This window comes from Prionailurus viverrinus, chromosome A1, assembly GCF_022837055.1.
Source record: "Prionailurus viverrinus isolate Anna chromosome A1, UM_Priviv_1.0, whole genome shotgun sequence".
NCBI lineage: Eukaryota > Metazoa > Chordata > Mammalia > Carnivora > Felidae > Prionailurus > Prionailurus viverrinus.
In genome coordinates this window covers 215,204,262-215,220,188 of record NC_062561.1, presented here as the reverse complement: position 1 = coordinate 215,220,188, position 15,927 = coordinate 215,204,262, and the positions used below count along the sequence as shown (strand labels likewise).

Sequence of the window (15,927 nt, the reverse complement as noted above, 5' to 3'; positions counted from 1 at the left end):
GACTCCAAGTGAGCCATAAAGATGATTAAAAACCTACCCTTTGTAAGAAGACATCCATCAGAGTGAGAAACAGCACAAAGAATATTTTCAAGGTTCCCAAATTTTAAAAATGTGTATATGTTTTCCTTTCTGGATTTTTACCTATTAATGAGTATAGATGTGATTTTTTAAAAACCGAGTAACAAGTACAAAATAGGACAGTCAGATTTAGCAAATAAAAAATCCCATGCAATATTTGAGACATAAAAAGTATTCACATTTCACCTAAAATTCTAATTTAACTGGGTCTCTTATATTTTATTTGATAACATTGGTGCAAACCTGTTTGAAGGGAAGGGCACCAGCCCCTGGTAGGTGACACCCTCTGGAGAAAAGAAGAGTCCCTGGGATACTATGCAATTTTAATTCTCTTTAAAAGTCTATGAAGGCCCTTCTGGGTGACATAGTGCTCACTATTTTAAAGCCAGCTGATAGGGCTGAGGTGTGGACCAGGCCTAGAGGTTGATTGGATTAAGTGCTTCTAAATTCATCCTTGCCAAGTCCCCATTCTCAGGGGTAGGTCAAAGTGAAGACCTCTGTGAGATGGAAGAAGTTTCTTTCTTTCATCCAGGGACCAGGGCAAGGGGAGGATGGAGAAGGAGTTTGAATACATTGTATAAGCAAGGGAGTAGGGACAAGGAGGTGAATGTGCAATACTCTGGTATTATGTCCTTGAAGAGAAAACATGGAAGCCATCAAATCATATGCAGTTGACAGGAATATATATGAATGGGATTACATTTAGTTAGGATTCTGTGCCAGGTTAACTGGAGTTCATGGATGCTTCTTGCAGATGGTAAGACTTTTATATTTTCACTTAAATAGTGAGATGGATTTAGGATATCAGATGAGAGTAGCTGCTCCACATAGGTGAGGTCACCCGTGGGAAACTTTCAAGATGGTGGGGGAGGGACCTGTGTAAAGTCTTGCCTACATGGAGGGGTGGGATGAGCTGGGCCACAGTGAGAGAAAAGAGCAGCGCAAAATGTTCAGTGGGCTTATGAAGACTAGAATCAAAATCGGTGCTTGATGAAGGGAAGCTGAGTCTGCTTATCCCTTAGGGCAACCAAATGTGAAAGGGAAGAGTAGTTGCTAAAGAGGCTTTTTGCAGGCAGCAATGGCAGAGAAGACGTGGAAGGGATGTAGGGGTGGGGTGGGGTTCTGGTGATGAGGAATTCAGCAAAAGGAAATCATTTTTGTATATGAGGACCAACCAACATGTACCAACTAATCCTTTACTGAGGGCTTTATCACCCTTCTCTCTGAATAAGGGTGAAGGTGCTGAATAAGGTATTGAAGCTCCAGAGGTAAGTAAATTTTGATTTCTACCCTCAAGGGTTTCATAGTCTGGCAGAAGGAGCGAGCCTGCAAACTGAGCATTGCCTAAGTTTTATCCCAGATACAGGGGAAGTATAGGTCCACAGAGACTCCCCCAGGATAGGCGCCATCTTGTCTTTGCTAGACTCGCGTGACAGCTTCCTCACCCCTCTCTCTGCCTCTACTCTCCTAATCTTCTTAGATATTCTCTTCCCTGGAACCAGCACGATCATTCAAACATGGAAATCTGTTCAGAGCACTTCTGCTAAAACCCTATCATGAATGAAGCCCAAACTTCTCACAAAGCCATACTTCTAGCCATTGTCCAGTTTGCTGTTCTCCTCACACTGGCTCCAAGCTGACCAAACTTGTCGCCAGGCTGAACCTTTGTAGACCTCAGAACATGGCATCTCTGTTTCATCTCTGGACCTTTGCACTTGGCATTTTCACTTCCTGGAATCTTTCCTTCACCTTGCTAATACCTACTTATCCTCAGGGCTCAGCTTATTGTCACTTCTGGAAGCTTTCCCTGGTCTCTGGTGGGTTTCTGACAACTGCCTGGACTTAGCAGTTATCCCACACTGCACTGTAACTGCCTGATGCCTTATTTGTCTCCCTGTGGTCTCCAATCTCATTGGGCCCATCGTCAGTGCTGCTTATCAGTGTTTCCTCAGTACCTAATATGACTCCTGACTCAATAAATCATATTCTAAAATAAACCCATTTGCTAAATTGGGCTTTTTCAGGATGTAGAAAGAGACCTGCCCAGGTTATCTTAAGCAACTGGGGTTTATCAGAAGGATCTCAGCCACATGCTGGCGGCCATTTCAACAACTAGATGATTCCTCGGAGCTCCTGAGGGGAGATGACTCATCAAGTAAGCCTTCTTCGCAGCAGGGAGGATTTTTGAGCTTGTACTGAAAGACAAACAGTGTTTGCCTAGAGACCAAGGTAGGGAAGAGGGTGTTGTAGCCTCACCTGAGCTGACTGGCTGCCCACAACTGTCAGGCTCTTTTGTTAAATATTAGTAGCAATCAGGAAAGGTTGAGAACCGTATACCTCCTGTCTGACAACTTCACTGCCAGGTGGTAGGTTACTGTGAAAACAAGTCTTTGACCCCTGCCATACTTAGAGCAGGCATCAGCAAGCACACACAGAAGTAGTCCCACAACCTGCCTTTCTTTATATTTGGTTACATCTCCATCGTTTGTTCTGGTGGGTGCTCCAATGAGCCCTTTCCCAGCAGATTCTCTCTGAAGTCCATGCGACCACTCCGTGGGAAGAATCATCTGACTTTATTGTCAGATGACAAAATTCTCCATTAACTGGGGGTCCCCTGACTGATGGAGTTGCACAGCTGACGCACCGCTCAGAGGCGTCCGGGAGCTGGCTCCCCCAGATCCTTACAGCTCAGCAGGGAAAGACAGAAGTGGCTACACAACCCTTTCTAGCCAATTTATCTTAAAAATCCCTCATTCCACAGATTAAAAAAAATATCTTTAACCTCCATTTTGATAACTACAAAACTTTCTGCTGCAGATTTGGATAGTGATATTTCAAGTGTGGACTCTGAGATGTGTCCTTCAAACATTAGCTCATGGTGTCTAAAATGTAGATTATGGGGGTCATCACACGATAGTCTATATCAAAATAATATAAATTTCAGACAGTATGAAGAGTGGATGGGCAAGGGGACAGACATCAGCAAAGGGCATGGGTGAATTCACAGATAACCCTCTCTTGGTTGATGTGAGTTAAGCCCATGTAAATATAGCTTGAGGAACTTAAATGTCAGAAATTCTTCACATGGAGTCTGGGTGGTTAAGATCCATGGGAGTGACTTGGCACCTTTCTTCATCTGTTCAATGAGAATGATAATGTGTCTGTCACATGGGTTTTGGATGGGATGATTTATTTTATTTTATTTTTTCAACGTTTATTTATTTTTGGGACAGAGAGAGACAGAGCATGAACGGGGGAGGGGCAGAGAGAGAGGGAGACACAGAATCGGAAACAGGCTCCAGGCTCTGAGCCATCAGCCCAGAGCCTGACGTGGGGCTCGAACTCACGGACTGCGAGATCGTGACCTGGCTGAAGTCGGACGCTTAACCGACTGTGCCACCCAGGCGCCCCTTGGATGGGATGATTTAAAGAGAATACATGGAAGAGCTTGGCATGATGCCTTGTACGTAGTAAGTGTCTAGTAAACATTAGCTGTAATTGCTTTTACTGTTATTGTTATTAATATTAAGGTAATAATTGTTGTTTGCCCATTGTCTAGCCCTATACGTGGTTCATAGTAGGCACTCAATAAGTAATTGCAGGGATGAATGCATTTGGAAGTCTCCTGATTCATATTGACTCATTTAACAAATATCCGTATGTGCCAGGCTCAGTGCTAGGCCCTGGAAATAAAATAGTAAACACGTCCACACAACCTTACCTTAGAAGATTTTATAGTCTAGAAGGGTAAGTAGGCAAGTGAATGGGCAGTAGGGATGCTTCTACCTAAGCTTCGAAGGGCCCATATATATTCTAGGGGAGGGTCAGGAGGGAATCCCTGGGGAAGGTTATGTCTAAACTGAATCCAGAAAGGTGAGTAGGGATTAGCCAGGTGAAGGTGATTAGAGCAGGAAGACAATCCCAGTTTAAATGTGTTCAGGGGCCTGAGGCAAGAAAACACCTATCTTTTTCTCACAGTTCTAGGCAGGTAATTTAGTTCAGCATCCCAGAGATGCTTAGACTAACGTTATAACTTTTCTCATATACAACTACACGAAAATCATTTATATGTTCTGACTGCAAAAGATGGAATACAAGCAAATGTTGCCACCAAGTCTGGAGAATGGAACACGGAAGGAATTATTTCCTCTCTCTTCCATTCCTTTCCTTTCCCTTCCCTTCATTCCTCTTCTACTCCCTCTCCCTCTGTCTCATTTCTGGTTTTTGTTAATATGATTTATGCTCTATCCAGGAATATAGGCTTTTATTCTTGGATTTCTACTTCTTGGAACTGATCTTACTGAACCTGTTTATTGAAGGCTTCATGACTTAAAATAATGACTTCAAGTAAAGCATGTTCTTTTTGCTTCCACCATGTTTTTCAATCCATGGTCTTTTTTTTTTTTTTAATGTTTATTAATTTTTGAGAGAGAGACAGAGAGACAGAGTGTGAGCGGGAGAAAGGCAGAGAGACAGGGAGACACAGAATCTGAAATAAGGCTCCAAGCTGTCAGCACAGAGCCCCAAGTGGGGCTCAAACACACCAACCAGGAGATCATGACTTGAGCTGAAGTGGAGGCTTAACCGACTGAGCCACCCCGGTGCCCTTCAATCCATGGTCTGTATGAGAGTTCATTTGATCGGGCTCCAGGTTGTGTGTGGTTGTTGCAGAGGAGGGTGGTGGACGAGGGATGAGAGATTGAACAAATATTCCCATAGTCTTCTGGCTCTTTTGCTATATTATCCTTTGGAGTAGGGATTAGAAACAGATGAAGGGGCATTTGCAGGGTGATAGCAAGTCACTTGGGAAGCACCAATAACGGGGAGCTAGCCTTGGGGCGTTTGGGTGGCTCCGTTGGTTAAGCGTCCAACTTCGGCTCAGGTCACGATCTCACAGTTTGTGGGTTCAAGCCCCACATTGGGCTCCATGCTGACAGCTCAGAGCCTGGAGCCTGCTTCAGATTCTGTGGCTCCCTCTCCCTCGGTCCCTCCCCCACTCATACTCTGTCTCTCTCTCTCTCTCTCTCTCTCTCTCTCAAACATAAGTAAACATTTAAAAACATTAGAAAAAAAAAAGGGGGGGCTGGCCTTTGTCTAAGTTCTTCAGCTCTCCTAGGACCAACTTTGACACCACTTTCATTGGGCACAGTGCCCTGGTATTAAATTGGATTTACTTCAGAATTCCTTTCATTGTGCTTGGATATTGGAAAGTTCTGTTCTAGGTTAATTAACTCCCACCCAACCCCTGCCATGGCTAGATCACACCCTCAAGTCAAGTGTTTACTAGTAAAATATCTTAGGATTCATACATTCACTTACCCATTTATAAATAGGTTTACTCAACAAAGATTTACTGAATACCTACCATAAGCAGAGTACTATAAAAAATAAGGAAAGGGAGGAAAATGGAAACTTATATTTTTAATAAAAATTTAAATTTATTAATAGCAGGTTTCTCAACCTTAGCACTACTACTACTGACGTTTTTGACTGGATAGTCCTTTGTTGTAGGGGCCTGTCCTATACTTTGTAGAATGTTTAGCAGCATCAGTGGCCTCTACCCACTAGATGCCAGTAGCACCCCTCCCCAGTTATGACTATCAAAAATATTCTCAGACATTGCCCTTGGGGGGCAAAGTAGCCAGTGGTTGAGAATCATCCTAGACACTTCACATACATTTTTTCATTTAATCTTTCCTCCCCAATAAGCCCTTGAGGAATATGGTTTGAATATGAGAGTAAGAAAAGCTAAATGATTTACTCAGGGTCCCATGGGTAATAATTATGGGATTTGGGCTTTAAATCTAGACCTTTCTACAGACTATCTCCAGACTTCCATACAACACACTGTCCTACCCAGAAAGGAACTTAAGATCTAGTTGGAGAGATGTGATATGAACCAGATAAATTATATGTTTGCAATTATTGGAGAATAAGTGATGTGAGCACTCAGAAGAGAGAGGTAACAGTAGGCTAGGGAGGTCAGGGAACACATCCTGCAGAGATTAGAATGTTCTTTGGATATCTGTGGATCAACACTTTGACTGGAATAGTGATTTTGTGTGGAGGAGTGGCAGGAGGTAGGACTTGACAGGTATCGTTGAGGAGCAGTTAAGAACATAGCACTGGGTCCAGATGGAATTAGTTTGAGTTCTGGCTCCTCTACATATTAGTTGTGTGACCATGAGATAATGAGGTAATCTTTTAGCCCAGTTTCACTGCCTGTAGGATGAGTTGATAATGATAGTACATATTCTTAAGTTGTAATAACGATTTAATGAGTCTATATGTAAGGGGCTTAGAACAAAACCCAGCCTCCAGTAAGTGCTCAGTAGGTGCTGGCCACCTAGTGCTTGATTCTGTTGGACTTCAAATAGTTCAGAATCCATATCGTAAATAACAGGAGTTTTTGAATCAGGATCCACAGGTATTGCCATTCCCCTTCCTGTGTTTATGGCAAAATCACAAATTGGTATCTTTGAGTTAGAAACCATCTCTGGTTCCATCAACTGTTCCCAGAGTACCAGTGTCAAATGGTTCTACACCTCTGTAGGGACTTTGGGCTTGAAGCTTCAGAGACATCTTTCCAACAGAGATTTGAAGGGGGAAAGAGTTAGGGGTGCCTGGGTGGCTCGGTAGGTTAAGTGTCCAACTGTTTAGGCTTGGGTCGTGATCTCACGGTTTGTGAGATTGAGCCCTGTGTCAGGTCGGGGCTGACATTGCAGAGCCTTCTTGGGATTCTCTCTCTCCCTCTCTCCCTCTCTCTCTGCCCCTTCTCTGTTCGCGTGCTCTTTCTCTCTCAAAATAAATAAATAAGCTTAAAAAAATAATAAAAAATAAAGGGGGAAAGAGGAAGCCTGGGCATCTGTTCAGTCAGTCATTCACTCTTTACATTCAGTCAACATTTACTGAATCTTGGCATTATGTTTCCATTAACTACATCTGGAACACCAGGAAGTCACCACTCTGCCCATGTGTCAGCTGTAAGTTTATTGGATAGAATTGTCATTGTTTAGTTTTAAGACAATTCAAAGTTATTTCTGTGGTTTGTGTTAAAATCTTGAGGTTTCTTCTCATGCTTCAGTTGGTGCCACTGCTGGGCCTTGTATTTATGGAGATCTGATGGCCCTGGATGTGGTTGGGGATCTTCTCCTGGGAATTTCCTCTCTCTTCCTCTCTCCAGCTTTTTATAGCTACATAAGGTTTAGATCTCTTAGCAAACACATGGATAATTATGCCCCTCTCTGTTTATAGACTCAGGATAAATTGTCCTAATGGGAAAATATCTGTCTTTTGTAGTAATTTGGATCAAGGCTATTAATATTTTATATGTGTGTGGTTCGTTTTGCCTTTCTGAAAATCATTTTGATGTTTGTTTCACTCACAAATCATCTATTGTTGATATACAACAGCACTCAATAAACCCCATTAAAAATCTTTTCTCAATCTAAAAGTAGTTTACATTGGAAAAATACGTGACCCATCCATATGCTTTCTCACAGATGTTGAATTAAAGGAAACAGTTGTAATTTTTTTAAGTTTATTTATTTTGAGATAGAGAAAGCTGGGGAGGGGCAGAGAGAGAGAATCCCAAGCATGCCCGGCATTGTCAGCATGGAGCCTGATGTGGGGCTCAAACCCACAAACCATGAGATCATGACCTGAGCTGAAACCAAGAGTCTGATGCTTAACTGACTGAGCCAGTGAGTTGCATTTTAAGACTCTTAAGGGGCCTCTGATAAGAAGCTCATACAAATGACCCACCAGAGTCTGATCACCAGCATGTTGGAAAAACTCAATTCAGCTCAGCATCCCTGTCATAATGCATTTATATTCATTCATTCAACAGTCACAGAAGACTTACTATATGGAAGGTTAGGTTATAGATGAATAGCTTATAGTTTCTAAATAATAAAACAGAGGTAAACCTTGATTGGATTCTTCAGCTTTGTGACAGACAGAAAGATATGCTTCTGATCAGAAGGCAAAACCAGTTCTTTCCTCTGCTAACCTGGGAAAAAATTGCATTCCTTAGGTGTTATAAACCTATAGAAGTCTTGTTTTTTCATCAGTTTGGGCCAACAAGCATAAATGCTCCTCTTTGCAATGTTTCCTCCCTCCCAAGAGCTAAAAATACTTAATGATCGAAAGCAGTGGTTAATGGGTAAGCACACCCTTTTGAGTCAAACTAAATGAGTTTGAATTGGGAACTCCAACATTTACTAGCTTTGCTACTTAACCCCATTGTCACTCAGTTTCCTTGTGTTAGAATAAGCCTAATAATTATTCCCACTTCACAGGGCTCCTGCAAAAAAAAAAAAAAAAAAAGAGAGAGAGAGAGAGAAAAGAGAGATAATCTACATAAAGTTGCTAGCACGGTGCCAACATAATTATAGTAAGAGCTTAATAATGCATAGCTATTATTATCTTTAACATCACCATCAACTAATATTTGTGTGCCCACTAACCAAAAAGCAATGTTGCCTATACAGAGAAACACTATAGGGTAGCAAGTCTATAAAATATACTTATCATCTATTCAGTGTTTGGAGTTGGACATATTCTTTTTTTCTTAAGTTTATTTATTTTGAGAGGGAGAGAGAGAGAGCACAAGCAGGGGAGGGGCAGGGAGAGAGGGAGAGAGGGAGAATCCCAAGCAAGCTTCGCACTGTCAGCGAGGAGCCTGATGCAGGGCTTGGACTCATGAACTGCGAGATCATGACTTAAGCTGAAACCAAGAGTTGGATGCTTAATCCACTGAGTCACCCAGGGGCCCCTGGAGTTGGACAGATTCTTAGACATACCCATTCCAATAAACAAGGATCCAATGAGATGTGAGCATATGTTTGCAGGGAGCCTTATATTTTTGTGGGCCTTGTAGAGCATGGACACTCAGGACCTTTGCTCCCACATTCCATGAGTCAAGAGGACCACTTTAGCCCTCTAGACTAAAGTTCTCTAGACTAGGTCTAGAGACTAGACTAAGTCTCTCTAGACTAGGAGTTCTCTAGACTGGCTCCTGCCTAAACAGACTAAGACTATCACTTAAGATGGAGTTTGATAGGTAAAGACTGCACAGTGATGTCAGTGTCATGTCAGTTACCATTAGTGTCAAGCAAGCCTCCTTCATGTCTGACCCAAATTTTAATGTTGAATTTGTGCCCCTTACCTCTTCTGTCTCCTGTGGAGATGAAGAACAGCTGGTCGGTATCCTCTTTATAATAACCCTTCAAATGGGAGATGACTGTTAAGTTTGCCTTTAGGCACTTTTTTACTCTAGACTAAACAATTGCAAATCCTTTAACCTTCCCTCAAAGGTTCTATTTTCTGTCTCTTTAATCATTTTGGTTCTTCTTTGGAACCTTTCCAGTGTCTCCCCATCTCCCTTAAAATGAGGGGCCTCACACTGGACATATCACCCTAATAAGACTCTATCAGCTGCCAAATTCTTCATTATGGGGGAGGAAGGAATGAGGAGAGGCATTTCTCTTTCACGTCAACCTCCCGCCAGTGTGAACTTGCCCCAGTACTGTGTTGCCTATTTCTTATCAGTACAATACGCAGAATTCATATTAAATGCATGGTCTGCTGTGATCCTCGCGTCTTTGTTTTTCTCAAATCTAGATATTAACTCCCATTTGTGCCTGTCATTTTGATCATCACCCCTCAGGACACTACTTTGTAATCAGCCATCCTGCTGAACTCTAAACTCTTTTTAATGAACCATTTCCTTTATGTGTTGGAGACACTTTGGATTCTCTTAACATATCAGCAGTTTCTGCTCAAATTAATATTACTTGTAGACTCTGGTGTACACATAGCAATCGTAAGTATTATTTAAACCAGACCCAGGGTAAAATTGGAGGCCACTTTTAAAGCATCCCTTTGTTTACTGAACCATTGATCTCTTTTCCAGTCGGCAGTGAAACCGGTGAGGGAAAAGACTGAGCACATCATATCTTTCTGGCATGCTGATGAGAATGTCATATGCATTCCAAAGCTTTCCTGAAATTAAGTTATTAAACAGATGTCAAATTTTAATTCCTGGCATATACACACCCTAAACTGAGTTTAGACAACAAAGTTTGTGGGGGAAGGGAGAATATTTATTTGTACTAAACCTAAAATCCTGGATTTAGTTTAAACAGCATTGATTTGCACATCATAAATTATATACCAGATTGAATGAAGGAGCAGAGAAAGTTAGAAGTAAAGCACTAAGAAACTGTCAGTGGAGGGGCCCCTGGGTGGCTCAGTGGGTTAAGCGTCCAATTTCAATTCAGGTCACGATCTCATGGTTCATGGGTTCGAGCCCTACACCAGGCTGTGTGCTGACAGCTCAGACCCTGGAGCCTGATTCAGATTCTGTGTCTCTCTCACTGTCTTCCCCTGCCCTGCTCACACTTTGTCTCTTTCTCTCTCTCTCTCTCTCTCTCTCTCTCTCAAAAATGAATAAACATTAAAATTTTTGTTAATTTAATAAAAAAATTAAAAAAAAGAAACTCAGTGGAGAAAGCAATCTGAAAGGAAGAAAGGATCACTTCTGAAATTGTTAGAAAATCATGCAATTTGAACCTAATTCCCATAAAACTTACCAGATACTGAGATGTATGCTAATGAATCTACTAGGACTACCACCCCTAAGCAGAAGAGAGGGAAATGGGAGGGGGGTGAGGAGCCAACATTCACCGAGACCTTATAGTATTTGTAAGCCAGACACTGTAAGAGTTCTTAGCTTTTCCTAAAATCACAAGCCTCATTTGCTTTGACCCAGGAACTGTAGGCTCTTGAGGCATGCAAAGCTTGTTCTCACTGGACACCTATAGTGTTCTCCTAAACTCCACACATTGTTGTCAGTTGCGATACCCACACCTTCTAGAAACACACTTTATCCTGGGATTCTGTTTCCTTGTAGTACTTTCACAGGAACGCCAGCACCTGGCAGTCCTGCCTGTCTCCAGGTTTGCTGTTGTGCCAACCTGAATGAAGCAACTGGGGGTAATTCCAGGACTGGTGATTACTGTGATTAGTTACCAGTGTTCTCTGTGGGCTGCTTCAGAGAGAAGGCAGATTACCAGCCTGGCCTTGACATGGCTTGGCCCCTCTCGGGCTCTAATTACCCATTCCAGTAACAGTAATAGTATTGGGAACAGGAGCCTTCTTTTGCCTCTTCCTTTACAATTAATTGCTTCGAATTCCACCAGATCTATACCTCACAAAGCTAACTTATTTTAAGGGGCTGCTGGATACCCAGGAAGAGAACCATAGCTGAGAGACCTAAGTTTGGGGCAAGATTCTGGTATGAACCCCAGGGAGTGGGATGGGTGTTCTCAAGTCCCAGAGGGCGCAGGTCTTCCGTTTGTGCCTAGATGGGTGCCATTCAACCACAGGTGGTCGCCATACCTCTCGCCTCCGCTGGGAGCTTCAATCGGATCCCTTTCTGAAGCCAGGTGAAAATGTGCTGTGAGCAGAAGTTCCTTCATGGTTTGAGGTTTGGCACAGCGATGCTTTTACTTTTCAACAAGTGTTAAAGGTGGGAAAATGGAATAAAATACAATTGAAGTCTTAAAAAACCTCTTTATGCAATGAAATGTGGGGTGACTCCCCCTCTCTCGGAGAACCCCCCCCCCCCCGCCCGCTTTAAGAAAAGCAAACAGTCTTTTCCTGTCTTATTTGTATTCCCATTAATTAGAGACAGGAAGCCCTCGGTGGGTGTGATGTAAACAATTCAGCCTCGTGGGTCGGGCTTCCTCATCAGTTTGCAGCTGGAGATGGCTGAGCCGCCCAAGCCCATCCTCGCCTCTCCGGGGAATGACTTGTTGACTGAACCCCACAGACGACGGGAGGGGCTCGGGAGCGGGAGAAGGTATAAAGGAAATGCTTAAGTTGTGCAGTCACCGGTGATTGTAATTCAGCGGTGGTAAATTGGGTTCCTGCGGCAGCAAGGCTCTGACTGGAGGTTTCTGAAAAGTTTCTTGACACGCTGCCCGGTGCGATGGTTGCGATTCTGGTTTGGGGCTCCCCCACCCACCCCCTGTAAGAACCCACGCTGCTGCTGGTTATGAAACGGAGCGGTTATGAAATGAACTGGTGTCGGGGAGGTGGAGCTTCTCGAAGAGAGGGAGAACTTTTGACCGGGCGAGGGTGTCTGAGAAGGGCGTTTGCTGCTTCGAACCTGCTCCCGGGGACGGCGGGAAGCCCCCCTCCCCCACTCGGCACTTGATGTAAACAAAGGTGTCTGCGCGAGCAACCGCAAAGTCCGTGAAACCCTCCCTCGGGCGGCTTCCTCTTCCCCGCGAGGGAGTGAGCGGGGAAGGGGTTCTGGAATGCCGTGGAGTTTTGACAAGTGAGCAGGGGAGTGACGGGCCGAGCCGGGATCCCATTACAGTCTTTTCATAACCTCCCAGCCGGGGCTGCGGGCGGGAGGAGGGGTCCTCCCACGGACATGGAGCGGACCGAGAGGCACCAGCTCCAGAAGGAAGGCGCGGAGGCGCGCAGGGGGGCGGCGTCCCGGGCGGGGAGCCCGCGCTGAGCGCCCCCCTCCGGCGCGCAGCGGGCGGCGGCAGGTGATTAAGCTGCGGCTCGCGGCCGGGCGAGCGGGGCCCCGGCGCGCGGGATTAGCGCGGCCAGCTGCTCGCGACGCGCACGCCGGCGGCGGGAGACGAGACCCCCGAGGTGACTGCAGAACTGGAGGTAGGAATATGCTTAGCAAACAGAAAGCTCGGGCTTCCCCTCCCCATCGGGTTGGGGGTGCGGATCCAGGCTGAATCCACAAATGTAGAAATTTAGCTCCAGCCTCGGAGAAACGCCGCAGCCAACTAACTCATCTCGCAGATCGCTTGGGCGTCTTGTTTTTGACCTGGGGGATTGGCGTGTTTAGAGATGGTTTGTGTTCCTTGGGAGGAGAAACCGACTTGGATCTGGTTTGTCAATTACTCGACGGAAGGAGGCGCCCGGAGTGTGTGTGATAGGCGGAGGGGAGGGGGCCGGGAACGCACCAGGGACAAGGCTGGAGGGGCTCCAGAGCCAGGGTTCTGTCAGACACCTCGGATAGGAGGTGCTGTTGAAGCCCATGAAGCGTGTTTGTGTGTTTGGGGCGTGTTCCAGCAACCTGGGCATCTGTGACATTGCCCTTATCCCAAGCTCCTCGCTTTGGCTAGTCCGGGAGGGAATCGGAGGCAGAGAAAAGATGCGTCTTGTCTTCCACCAGTGGGAACTTTTTTTTTTTTTTTTTTTTTTTTTTTGAGCCTTCAGGGAGCCATGACATCCTTTGGGGACAGATCTTTGCCCCAAACTACTAAACAGCCTGCTTGGACAACTCCCCCACCATTGATTCACAGAATATTTTGATTTAGTGTCCACAGACACTTTAAGATTTTAAAGATGAAAGATGTTTGGAAAGAGAATGACCTTTTCTATCATGTTGTTATTCCCTAATAGATAGTTTATAAATCCTAGGGGTGAAATTAAGTCAGTCTTGTCTGTGAAAGGGGGGTAAGAAGGAGATAACTACAGCTGTCATCCTGGGAACCATTTCTGGGAGAAACGCTTCTGTGAAGGTAAACAATAAACACTTTTCATATAAATAGGTCAGGCTGAGTTTGATATCATAAGGGGCATGACATAAACTCTGTAAATACTATCATAAAAGGCATGACCTAAACATCTTCAAATACACATGAAATAAATAGTATTTTCAAACTTTACATGCCTAGACTGTTTTGCCCTTGCAGATGAAGTGAAAAATGAGGTACAAGGGGGATCTTTCTACCTCCAATGTTAATCTGGCCATGTAACACTCACTAACCTATACCTTTTCTTTAGCTGAAATATTAACAAAGTTAACAGGACTTACCCCAATTGTTTTCAGGATCTCTAGTCAAATGCTTTGTCTTTAGGGTGCAGCCACAGGACCCACTGGTGTAGGGTGGACCTTGGGAAAGGACAGCTTTGTCCGGTTCTACAAGAAAAGGGTTCTCAGAGTGGGCTACACACAAAACTGGAAATCTGATGTACCAGGCAAAGTGGGGAAACCCATGTGGACTCGGGATTTCAGGCTTGCTCACGCTCTTTCACCCTTAGGGTCTGTGAGCCTGCATGACTGGGTAGAATTGTCTGAGGACATACCCTAATCCAGTGGGAAAGGAAGACTTCATAAAGAGCTGCAAAGCTTCCAGAAACCGCCTTTCTGCTTGCCTTCTTGCTGCCACAAATTGCCTGACACTGTGCTTAGCATGTACAGTCCTCTTTAATCCTCCGTTCCTGCTAATCTCCTCTGTAGATCCAGGCAGGTCACACTTAGGAATTGTTTCCTTGAAGGGAAATAGTGACCCCATTCTGGCCTCTTTCCTGGGACATTAAGTCCTCTTCTCATCTGCTCTGCCAAGAGCTCAGCCCTGCCTCCTTCGTCATCTCTTCTGTTTCCCAAAGGTTTCACCAAGTACCTTTGCTGCCTTCTGGAAGTGGGTTCTCCTGGGTGGGGAACCTTTCCTGATCTGTGTTTGGGTTCTCATTCTGGAGTCTGATTCCAAGTTTCCCTTTTTTCCTTAATCAAAACTATATAGGGGCGCCTGGGTGGCGCAGTCGGTTAGGCGTCCGACTTCAGCCAGGTCACGATCTCGCAGTCCGTGAGTTCGAGCCCCGCGTCAGGCTCTGGGCTGATGGCTCGGAGCCTGGAGCCTGTTTCCGATTCTGTGTCTCCCTCTCTCTCTGCCCCTCCCCCGTTCATGCTCTGTCTCTCTCTGTCCCAAAAATAAATAAACGTTGAAAAAAAAAAATTAAAAAAAAAAAAAACTATACATACAGATAATTTTCTAAGTCCGATATTTCTAGAAGCAGCAGTCACTTGCCCCACCCTTCACCAATCTCAACTCGTGTGCCCCCAAAACAACCACTTTCGACTCTTTGTATGTATTTTCAAACACTGCAGGTACCCACGGCTCAACCTGGTACTCTCCCTCACCGGCCCTCAGGCCTCCTTCCCCACTGTGGATTTGCTGCTCTTGAGGCCTGCTCTACACCCATCATCCTGGAAATCTTTCTTCATTCTACCGGGGACTCATACCGCCTCTTTCCCACGTGGCATCCCCTGGGTTCTAGATCCACATCTTCCTCTTTCTTTGTTTCTGTTCTCTTTCTGGTAAGACACATCTTCCAGAAGTTCCTAAAAAAGAGTACATGGGAAATCAGGTTTTTAAGATCTTCCAAGTTTGACTGCATGTGTGATGAGGTATGAACTCTAGGTTGGAAATCCTTTTCCCTCAGAATTCAGAAAACATTGCTCTTCCAGGTTCAGGATTGGCATTGAGATGTCTGTCATCCTAATTCCTGATGCTCTGAATGTAATTATTTCCCTCTCAAAGTTTTTAGGGTTTTCTCCTTGTTCTTTATAATGTCCTCTGTCTGTAATGAAATTTCTTTATAACGTATCTTGCTGTGAGGTTTTTTTTTTCCCCATCCATTTTACTTGGCTTTCAAGACACCTCAGTCTGGAAACTCATGTCCTTCGGTTCTGAACAGTTTTCTGGAATTAAAAAAAAAAAAAAAATCATTTCTCTCCTCTTTTGGAACATCTATTAAGTTGGAAGGGGATCCTCATGGATTGAATTTCTAATTATTTTACTTTTTCCTCTTATATTGTCTCTCTCTTAAAAAAAAATTCTACTTCCTGGGAAATTTCCTCCTTTTATCTTCCAACCCGTATACTGAATTTTTATGTATGCCATCAAATTTCTAATTTCCAAGAGCTCTTTAAAAAATCTCTGAAATATTCTTTTTATAACCTCCTGTTCTCATTTCACAGATGAAAAGCTTTCCAACTCTCTGCAGATCTCAATGACAGCTTCTTTG

At 44.2% G+C, this 15,927-nt stretch overlaps 1 protein-coding gene across 3 annotated transcripts in view; it reads left to right on the top strand.

Moving 5' to 3' along the window:
* Positions 1 to 15,927, top strand: part of PDZD2 (PDZ domain containing 2) — a 233,994-nt gene that overhangs the window by 29,802 nt on the left and 188,265 nt on the right. The window contains exon 1 of one of the 3 annotated variants that reach the window (XM_047863061.1): positions 12,188 to 12,424. The exons of 1 other annotated variant lie outside the window; for it this stretch is intronic. In XM_047863061.1, the coding sequence (XP_047719017.1) occupies positions 12,405 to 12,424 (20 nt within the window). In that variant the 5' untranslated portion in view covers positions 12,188 to 12,404. Of the gene's footprint in view, positions 1 to 12,187; positions 12,425 to 12,597; positions 12,772 to 15,927 lie in introns of those variants that run through there. One more of the 3 variants, XM_047863067.1, reaches the window with a different exon arrangement.